The following is a 10812-nucleotide window of genomic DNA, read 5'->3' as shown; positions in this document are numbered from 1 at the left end:
CCTCTGCCAGTGAGCACAAGAATAGTGGTCATGGTGAATCTAGGTTTGAAGACAGAGCTCCTCGTATCTCGGAAGAACTGCAGAATCGGAGAAGCTATCTGTGCCTTCCCATGATGCCAAAGAGCAGAAACTGCAGACATGTGATTTTCCTACAGTTGGTCACTGGCTCCTGTCATTTCTGCCTTTGACAGGAAGGGAAAACTTTGCCCCGCCCCACATGCTCTCCCACCTACATTCCTTTTGGTCCTGCCTGGGCAAGGCCTATATATATATTCTGCTTTTGGTTATCGACGAACAGACTCAGGCCTGGGAGCCGATCATGCCCCTGCACAGATGTCCTGGATGGCTGAATGCTGTGGCCTGTGGGTTCCTGATTCTCCTCCATGTAAAGGGTGAGACTCCCTAAGTGGGGTGGTGGGAAGCAGGGTCAGAGCTGCCCAGGTCAGTCAGAGGCTGAGCTTGTGGGAAGAAGACACCAGGGAGGGAGGAGCTCATTCAGATGACAGAGGAAAGCATGGGGAATGTGAGCCACCCAGTGTGCCCACTAAAATTCATAGAGTGGGCACCATAGGACACTGATCAGAGATGTCTAAGATTACTGCATGCTGAGGGGCCAGCCCAGTGTGAAGGGCTCCAAGGAGCTGGACCTGAAGGTCAGGAGAAGAGCAGAAGGGGCATTTCCCACATCTGTGTGTGGCTGTGACTGTTCCTAACTTTGGGTAATCATAGCAATAATGCCTTCTCGCTGCCAAATGGCTCTGAGTATATGACCTCTTTGGCCAGAGAAATGCTGTGACACCCTTCAAAGGAGTTCAAGGAAAGATTCCAAGGCCTTGGGGATAGGGAAACTGTTACAGATGAATTGGGGGGACCCTGGCTTCCCTGCCTGTGAGCTCTGGTAACAATGAAATGGCAACTCCCACAACTTGCCCAAGCAAGTTGATTACAGAAAACTAACCCAGATGGTATCTCTCCAACAGGTCACGACTCATCAGAGACCAGCCCCATCAGAAACACACATACAGGCCAGGTCCGAGGCAAGTCTATCTACTTGAAAGACATCAAAGCTGGTGTCCATGCCTTCCTGGGAATTCCCTTTGCCAAGCCTCCTGTAGGACCACTGCGCTTTGCACCTCCTGAGGACCCTGAGCCATGGAGTGGTGTGAGAGATGGGACCTCAGAGCCAGCCAAGTAAGTTCTGGGACCCAGAGGGTTTCTGGTAGTAGGGTGAAAATATGCTCCAAGATCTGGGCCATGCTGAAGTGTCTCCTCCTTCTTGGCTACAGAGCAGTTCTCTGCCTGTGATGAACAACATCTTCCGTGCACTTTTCTGATGTATGTACTAAGGATTAGAATGGAATAACTGTGTTAGACTCCTGGGTTAGAGCTCGGTACATATAGGGGGTTAGCTCCTGGTACTACAGTGAGAAAGATATCCAAGTTCATCCCAGATTCAGATTGTGCCAAGTGAATAGCCCTGAGTCTAGTGTCATGCACTACAAGTCCCTCAGGAGGGCAGCAGTGATGAGTGTCCTGCACAGTCAATGTGACAGCCCAGAAGATTAAGTGTCATCATCCAAGGAATATGTATGAAGGCTTCCCCTAGAGAATATATAGGAAAAAGAGATTCCCTGAGAGTCTGGACATGGGATGAAGGATTTCTTATTCCCTATGGTACAGCATTGTCTATTCATTCCTACAGTACCATTGGGGACACAGCACCCAAATATCCAGATGCCTTACTTTCATTTCCTGTTGCTGTAATAAAAATACCCTGACAAAAGCCACTTAGGGAACAAAGAATTCACTACGAGTCACAGTTCCTGGTTACAACCAGCATAGTGTGGAGGCTCTTTAGGAGAGGACACAGTAAGGAAAGCTAGTCACATCTCATTTGTGATTGAGAAGAGAGAGCAAAGAATGCACGATTGCTTGCTAATCGTCAGCTCATGTTTGCTGTTCAGAAGTCCCTTGCTAGGGAATGGTGACACCCACAGTAAACAAGTGTTCCTACTTCAGTGTATGTAAGCAAGATAATCCCCACAGGACAACCTGATAGTAGACAGTCTGTCCTTGAGACTCTCTTCCCAGGTGATTCTAAATAAATAGTACAAGGAGATGGGGTGAACAGCACTTCCAGCAGTTAATCATTTCCATAGAAAATCCAAGAAGTCTCAAAGTTCCAATATCATGAAGGTCGCCCCCATTCAACCAGAGACCTCCCTGGAAATCCTTATGCCTCTCAGCCTCCAAGAGTCAATGACCCTTACCTTGATATGAGATTGTAGAGAGGAATCCTGTGTTAGAGGAGGTGTTGAGGGTGATTAGAAGAAAATCCTAGGGTCTGCTTTTTTTTCTTTTAACTTTTGAGATTATAAGTACATTGTTTCTCCCTTTGTTTTCCTCCTTCCAAGACTTCCCAATATCTCTTCTTGCTCTCTCAAATCCATGGCCTTTTTTGTCATTGATTATTGTTACATGCATATACACACACATATATTTCTAATATAACCTGCTTAGTCTGTTTAAGAGTATGTGTGTGTATCTGTCTCTCTCTCTCTCTCTCTCTCTCTCTCTCTCTCTCCCTGTGTGTGTGTGTGTGTGTGTGTGTGTGTGTGTGTGTGTGTGTGTGTGTGTGTTTTATGGCCAGCCATTTAGAAGTCAATAACCTATAGAAGTGCTCTTCCTTAGGGGAGATTTTCCACTGACTCTGTGTATTCCTTATTTACCTCCAGTTCTGTGTAGAGCTGAGGCCTCATGCTCTTCCCTATCCACTTTTGAATGTCTATGCATGTCATTATTATTCAGCTCATGTTTATACCTTACTGTTCATGAGACTTCATGGGTGTATCTTCTGATATTACTAGAACACACAGGTCTTGATCACTACACATTTCTTGGAATCAGTATCTGTCATTGTCAACAGGTGTCTACAAAATGATGATATGGTGAATGTAGAGGGTCTGAAGAAGATAAAGATAATCATGCCTGCCTTTTCTATGTCTGAGGACTGCCTGTATCTCAACGTCTACACACCAGCTCGTGCCAATGAGAGTTCTAACTTGCCTGTGAGAATTGGGCCATGGGCAACTGGGTGGGAGCAAAGCAGTATAGACCCTGATGAGAAGCCTTACCTCTAATAGGTCCTAGAAGGTTTGGGGGTTTTGTTTCTTGTTTTGTTTTTGTTGCCATGCAGAACAACTTAAGTCCTGGGAGTTGGATATGGATTAACTAAGGACACACACTACAAACCTGAGCCCTGGAGACCCAGTCAGGGGTCCAAGGGCTGAACACTGAGATAAGCCAAATTTCTAGCTTTGGGATACTGGTTGTACCTATGAACATTGGTGTGCCTTTTAATTCATAATCAGAAAAAAATACTTGTGGAGATACCCTTCTCCATACTTTTGAGGAGTCTGAGAGTGATGGTGACATTATCTGGACTTAAATCCTTTAATCCAGGCTAAGAGATTCCTGATGCCACACTGGGGTTTGAAAATATGCTAATGGGACTGTAGTTCCTCATCTGTGGCCTGGGACTAGGACCCTGAGGAATCCTGTGTATGTGTTGATCTGCACAGATACACAGCAGCCAATAATCTAGAAGGCAGTTCTAATTGAGCTTGTGCTGTACAGAAGCCGCCTGGCATCTCTTGATTTTTCTAGGTGATGGTATGGCTCCATGGCGGTGCACTGGTTATAGGCATGGCTTCCATGCATGATGGATCCAGGCTGGCAGCCACTGAGGATGTGGTGGTGGTCTCTACCCAGTATCGTCTCGGAATCGTGGGCTTTTTCAGGTAAGCCTAGGGCTGGGCTGGGAAACAGGCTGAGCAGAACGTAGATCTCCTTTTGATGCCTGTCCCCTTCATTTCTCAGCACTGGAGATGAGTATGCCAGAGGCAACTTGGGATTCTTAGATCAAATGGCTGCCTTACGCTGGGTCAAGCAGAACATCGCCAACTTTGGAGGCAACCCTGACTCTGTCACACTTTTTGGCCAGTCAGCAGGTGGCACAAGTGTATCTTTCCATGTCATTTCCCCCATGTCGCAAGGACTCTTCCATAGAGCCATCATGGAGAGTGGGGTGGCCCTGCTGCCTCTCTTTTTATCTAACTCCACTGAGATGGTCTTCACAGTAAGTGCTCCATCGCCCAATCCTGACTTTGCCATAGCCCTCAGCCTCTGATACTCCAGTACTCTGTTCAGTGGGGAAACAAGGACTATGAGAAATAGCTTCTTTCCAATAACTTCTAAGAGGTTCGAGCATGAGGCTCTACTTCTCCCTACTTTATACATGTTGAATACATTATGTGGTTTGCAAAGCTCCTCCAAGCAGCTTTAATTATTGGCCAAAATAAGTATGCATGGGTCTGGGAGATTATACAGTAGATGAGAGAGCCTGTTGTGCCGGTGTGCAGACCAGACGTCAAATCCCCAGAAACCACATAAAGCCAGACATGGTGGTACTTAATTTGCAATCCCATTGTTTCTGTCATAAAGCAAGTCTCAGAGACAGGGGTGCTCTAAAGGTTAAAGGTCAACTACATTGGTGTGGGCAGCAGCAAGAGAACAAACAAGAGAAACTGTCTCAAATAAGAGGGAAGATGAAAAATAATATCCAAGGTTGACCTCTGACTTTCATAGGCAAAATGTAGCACACAATACCCATTGTTACACAGGATCACACACACACACACACACACACACACACACACAGGCAGAGAGGATGATTCCTTTCTCAGCTGTCAACTCTGAGCAACAGGAAAATGGGAACAATTTTATACTCTAGTGTAAGCTGTACATAAGACACAATAAGATGCTATATTTAGACATAGGCACCCACTTGGGACTGGAAAGATACTCCTCTTTCATGCCAACTCTCATTACAGAAGGTGGTAAATCTATCTGGTTGTGATAGTTCGAACTCAGAAGCCCTGGTGCGCTGCCTTCGAGGCAAGAGTGAAGCAGAAATTCTGGCTATTAACAAGGTTGGCAGAATTGTGTGTCTGGGGAGATGATAGGCAGTAGGGTGTGTGACTGGAAGTCCTGGACAAAGTATTTTATCTGCATGGCTTGGCATTCTTTTAATCCTGGGTACAAAATGAAATATGCAGCTTGCCTCATAGAGTCCTGTATGTAAGGTCTAAATGTAGTGTCTTTTCAGGGATGAGAGGGGAAGGGTGTGGTGTGAATGACCTTCCTGAGACAAATTAGGAAATGGGAAAATAATAGATAATGCCCAATTGTGTATATGTGTATGTGCATGTGTATGTGTATGTATATGTATACTACACACACATGCACATATATATGCATATACATACATATGAATGATAGATCTTACATATTAACCTTCAATGTCCCCTCAGGCCTTCAGGATCATGCCTGCTGTGGTGGATGGGAAATTCCTACCCAGACATCCCAAGGAGTTGCTGGCCTCAGCTGACTTTCACCCTGTCCCCAGCATTATTGGTGTCAACAATGATGAGTTTGGCTGGATTCTCCCCATGGTAAGGTCCAGATATAATTTCCTATGTGTCTGAGGGCTCAAATGGTGGGCAATGGGAACTCAGAGACTCATTGATCCATATCTAGCCTACTTCAAACTCAAACCATTCTCCACACTCCAGGTCTTCGAATTTTCTAAGACAATAAAGAAGATAACCAGAAGGAACTTGCCAGCTATTCTGAAGATCGAGATGGAGAAGATGGTGAGAATCTTTGAAACCTTCATTCACTGAGAGAACCTCTCAACATCCTGCTCAGAGAGCTTCCCTAGAAATGGGAGGTTAGAGAGGGTTGGCTGGTTGAGGTCACTCAGAGCTTTCCCCCATAACAGACCTTACTGGCATTCCCCCATCCTAAGGATGTTGCCCACCCAACCTCATTTTTTCTCATCACAATGTTGTAGATGCTGCCTCCTGAGTGTGGTGCCCTGATAATGGAAGAGTACATGGGAGACACTAAGGACCCCAGGACCCTCCAAATGCAGTTCAGAGAGATGATAGGGGACTTCATGATCATAACCCCTGCACTCCAAGTAGCACGTTTTCAGCGTTGAGTACATCTGTAACAAGGTTGAGGGAGGAAGCTCAAAACTGTGGGTCCCAGGCAAGCTCTATACGTCCAGGCTTGACCCATGTCTAGATCAGATCTCTGGTTCCAGACCCTAAGAGTCTTTAGCTAATAAACCTTTATATTGAGTATAAGATGGTGACATCTGGGTACAGATGAAGAAACAGCTGAGTGCTATCTGTGACTTGCTCCCCTGGGGAGGGCAAAGTGGGCTTTCCCACAGCCAATGCTCCAGAATGGGGCTCCACACCCAACTGTTTTGAGTCCAGATAACTTGAGATCAAGCTGCACTTATGTCTCCGTGTATCTTTGCCCTCAGGTTCCCATGCTCCTGTCTACTTCTATGAGTTCCAGCATCGGTCCAATTTTCTCAAGAATTTCAGGCCATGGCACATAAAGGCTGACCACGGTGATGAGCTTTACCTTATCTTTGGATCCTTCTTCTGGGGCACGAAATGTGAGTCTTTCTTATTTTCCATGAGCAGGATGTTGAACCAAATTTATGCCTGAAGGATATCTGAGCCTTGAGCCCAATTTAGGGGCCCAAGGCTCTGAGACCAAGAGGATCGAGTGTGTACCATCTCACAGCTCAAAACCTGCCCTGGGTCTGGATCTTTCTTAGTTAAGCTTGTGTTCGAGAAAATGAGGATTCACTGGATCATGAATGAGCCTGAGGGAGTTTACTTAGGGGACTAGATGGATCTGGAATGCTGGTTTATAAAGGAGGGAGGGTGCTGAGCCTAGAGTTCATTTTAGGGTACAGCTGGCTTGGAGAGTATGAAGATGACTTTGGCAGCTGTTTTAAATGGCTGAGATCTGGACCCTTGTCTGCTCTCTGCAGTTGACCTCACTGCAGAGGAGAAGCTGCTGAGCAGGAAGATGATGAAGTACTGGGCCAACTTTGCACGATACGGGTGAGAAGATGATCTCTCAACCTCCTACGGCCTAGGTCTTCATGTAGGGATCCATTTGTGATTGGTGATCTCATTCGCATTCATGGATCCTTTATCATGTGATAGTCCTCTGTACCCAAGGCATGCTGAAATAGATACTTTGTAGGTGTTGTTTGCTGGTCATCTCACAGTGACCTGTAAGCTTAGTACTGTGGTACTATTCTTTAGATCTTGCCTCTGAGAAAGAGAAACAAAACAGGCCAAATAGCCTTATCCCACAGGGAGTAGAAACTAGTGGATCAGATTTATATTTCTAAATCAGGATGTTTTAAAGTCCCCTCATCTTCTTAGTCCACTGCCCTATCTCACATTGGAATGTCAGGCCTTAGATGAAAACGACCTTCGTTTTTCTTTACTGTTTGGCATATCCACAGGAACCCCAACAGTGAGGATCTACCCTACTGGCCAATGTCAAACCAAGATGAGCAGTATCTGCAGCTGGACATCCACCCTTCCGTGGGCCGAGCCCTGAAGACCAGAAGGCTGCAGTTCTGGACCAAGACTCTTCCCCAGAAGATTCTAGAGCTAAAAGGAGTACATGACAAAATCAAGACTGTATAGAGCCCAGGAATGGTATGTGAACTTCAGTAAAGTCGAGGTTAGCCTAAGGTTCTCTATATGACCAACACTCTACGTGTCATTCCTTACTCAAAATTCTAGGCAAACTTTTTATTTGACCTACTCCAAAAAGGCTCTCATGTAAGTGTGTAAGTGGCAAAATGCCCCCATCTTCTTTCACACGCCTCTGGTACTAAACTCCATTCAACACTCTTCCTTTATCTTCTCTCCATTCTCTTTTCTTCTCCAAGACCCAGAAACTTTGGGGAATGTTGACTATCCAGGGCAGGCTATATCAAAACCCCACACCCTTCTCTTAGCAAGTCCCATGTTTCCACATATTTATAAGTGACCAGTAAAAAACCTGATTATCCAAGGTCCCATTGTTTTCCTAAATTCAAGATGCTGTTCCTGTCAGATCACAAACTGCCCCTGGTCTTGTGATAGGTATCTGTGGCCCCAGCTACTCAGAAACTGAAAAGAAATATTGCCTAGTCCCAGGAGTTCCAGACCAGTGTAGTGTGGGCAACATAATAAGACCTACATCTCATAAACAAAAACATGATCATAAGCTGTATGATTTGTAAACAGCAGAAATATATGTTCTGTAGACTGACATATATATATATATATATATATATATATATATATATATATAGTCAGTTTTCCAGCATATCTACTGTGAGGAAAGCATTAGTTTTTTGACCCAAAGGTTATACTCATGTCCTCTCCAGGTCGGATATGCAAACTATAGCACTCTGGGTCCTCTAAGTGTCCCAACTCTTAATATCAACACATAAGGAATTAAGTTTCTGTAAATGAATTCGAGCCTCACAGGCTTTGAGAGCTCTGCTCTAGTCCTCTCTGACAGTTGCCACTGAGCATGCCAGCCTCTGAAAACCTCCATGCAGACTGTCCCTAGAGAGGAAATATCATCAATTTCCTTCCCAAGTAGCAATTGTTCACTTTTGTAAGAAACTGAACTTGACATGTTCATAAATACCTCAAGCAAGACCAAGAGTGGGGGTTGACCAGAAGGCCTGGGTTGAATTCCTCTAATAATATGTTTTCTTTTTATTCTCAGGGTGTTTGTAGACAATACAATGCTCACACTTGCATGAGCATAAAACATCTGTGAAGCTCTTTTGCTATTGTATGTCCATAAGTGTGAAGTGGAGGAGATAGAAACGTGCAGACATGTCTAGCAGAAGACACTCCTGTCCCTGCAACCCTGACTGATGGCTTCACCATGTACACAAGTATCTTCTTGTTTTAAAGAAAACCTCTTATTGATGATCCATGTGATGAATTTTCATTCTTTTTTTATTGGATATTCTTTATTTAAATTCAAATGTTATCCCCGTTCCTGCTCCCCATCTTTTTTCACACGCCTCTGGTACTAAACTCCATTCAACCCCCAAAAACCTCCTATCCCATCTCCTTTCCCCCTACTTCTATAATGTTGTTTCACCCACCCACTCACCTACTCCTGCCTCCCTGCCTTCACGTCCCCTACAATGGGGCATTGAGCCTTCACAGGACCAAGGGCCTGTCTTCCTATTGATGCCCGACAAAGCCATCTTTGGCTACATATGCGACTGAAGCCATAGGTCCCTCCATGTGTACTCTTTGGTTGGTGGTTTAGTCCCTAGGAGCTCTGGAGGGTCTGGTTAGTTCGTATTGTTGTTCTTCCTGTGGGGTTACAAACCCCTTCGACTCCTTCAGTCCTTCTCCATTGGGAACCCCATGCTCAGAACAATGGTTGGCTATGAGCATCCACCTCTGTATTTGTCAGGCTCTGGCAGAGCCTCTTGGGAGACAGCTATATCAGGCTCCTGTCAGCAAGCACTTCTTGGCATCCACAATAGTGTCTATGTTTGGTGACTGTGTATGGGATGGATCCCCAGGTGGGGCAGTCTTGATGGCCTTTCCTAGTCTCTGCTCCACACTTTGTCTCCATATATCCTCCTGTGAGTATTTTGTTCCCCTTTCTAAGAAGGACCTAAACATCCATTCTTTGGTCTTCCCTCTTGAGATTCATACGGTCTGTGAATTGCATCTTGGTCATTCTTAGCTTTTGGGCATTCTTGAGTTACTGTTGCCCTTAATCTTCTCAATCCCAGCAACTCAAGATCTCTTGTATTTTATGTCATTTACTATGATGCTAAACCATACCTTTTGTTTCCCCCCAAAGCATCTCTGTCATTGAAAGGGTGTGTTCTGCTGTGCTATTGATCTTTGGATTTCTCATTTTCTTTCTCTGGCCAATTTGCCTTCCTTGGGCATCAGGACATTTTGTTTTCCCAGGACAAAATCCCTTTTCATTCCCAGCACCTTTGGGTGAGAGTAAAGGCTCCTACATTGCCTCTCTTGGACACTAGGGCACAGATGAGGGGAGTGCTGAGCCCTGGCACAGTGGCTGAGCCCATAGTTTTCATTCATCCTGAGAATCCCTCCATGCCCTCAAGCTCTGATTTCTGTTGCTGTACTTGGCACCTGGAGATGGCTTGGGAACACTGTATCACTTCCTGTCTTTTCCTATAAGAGGAACCACTGGTGTTTAGCTGACATCCAGCAGAACATCCTTGAGATGAAATCAAGCAATTCTAATCCAGGTATATAATCTTTGGTTCCTTTTTTCCTCTGAGCAGCTGCACATCTGAGTCACTTCCATGTAAAGACTCTGCTTTGGTTGGGGGCTGCAATGCTTTTTGAGAGAAAACTTGCACTATGTAGCCCAGTCTGGGGTCCCATTCACTGTTCTACCACAGCAGCCTCTGAAGCTGATTCGATTCTCTCTGAGTTTGATTCCCAGGACCCACATAGTAGAAGGAAAGAACTCATTCCCAGAAATACTGTGCCAAACTGTCTTCTGAAATGACTGTATCATATTTCAACCCATTTAGACATAGGCAGGGTGCCAATGGTTGCATATCCCCACCTGCACTGGGACTTGGGAATCAACAGTACAATAGCATTGAATGGGTGTATACTTGTGTCTCATTGTAGACATTTTCCTGGATCTTTAATTTTCCTTGTTTTTATTGCTGCCATTATTTTGCATTTTTCTTTCTTTGGCAGGGCATGGGGTCTTGCCCTTGGGTATTCCAGCCTGGCATTAAATTCAAGCCCCATAGGCCTCAGCTTCTCAGTTGCTGGGACTACTTGAGCTTGCTTTCCTGAGACTTTTAGTTTCTATCTCCATCTTCCTCTTTGTTTCTCT

The 10812-nt window shown here is 45.1% G+C and overlaps 1 protein-coding gene across 3 annotated transcripts; it reads left to right on the top strand.

The window, feature by feature from the left end:
• The first annotated feature begins 319 nt into the window (after positions 1-319).
• Positions 320-7592, top strand: LOC127671915 (pyrethroid hydrolase Ces2e-like). Of its 3 annotated transcripts, none has more exons than XM_052167023.1 (12): positions 320-392; positions 981-1191; positions 2927-3068; positions 3667-3800; positions 3880-4138; positions 4893-4991; positions 5373-5513; positions 5634-5714; positions 5915-6059; positions 6398-6535; positions 6920-6992; positions 7406-7592. In XM_052167023.1, the coding sequence occupies exons 1-12, from the start codon at positions 320-322 to the stop codon at positions 7590-7592; spliced, it is 1683 nt and encodes a 560-aa protein (XP_052022983.1). The 3 variants fall into 3 exon arrangements, with proteins under 3 accessions (XP_052022983.1, XP_052022984.1, XP_052022985.1); XM_052167024.1 differs by having other exon boundaries at positions 5373-5540; positions 5661-5714; XM_052167025.1 differs by lacking the exons at positions 3667-3800; positions 3880-4138.
• Positions 7593-10812: the final 3220 nt, after the last annotated feature.

This window comes from Apodemus sylvaticus, chromosome 21 (genome assembly GCF_947179515.1).
Source record: "Apodemus sylvaticus chromosome 21, mApoSyl1.1, whole genome shotgun sequence".
Taxonomy (NCBI): Eukaryota; Metazoa; Chordata; class Mammalia; order Rodentia; family Muridae; genus Apodemus; species Apodemus sylvaticus.
This window is presented reverse-complemented; position numbering and strand designations above follow the sequence as displayed.

What these genes read in the sequence shown, in the direction of transcription:
- LOC127671915 (XM_052167023.1), top strand. Translation starts at nt 320, where the DNA reads ATGCCCCTGCACAGATGTCCTGGATGGCTGAATGCTGTGGCCTGTGGG. An exon ending in GGGACCTCAGAGCCAGCCAA is followed by an intron (nt 1,192 to 2,926) that starts GTAAGTTCTGGG and finishes CATTGTCAACAG; the next exon opens with GTGTCTACAAAATGATGATA. An exon ending in GCCAACTTTGCACGATACGG is followed by an intron (nt 6,993 to 7,405) that starts GTGAGAAGATGA and finishes GCATATCCACAG; the next exon opens with GAACCCCAACAGTGAGGATC.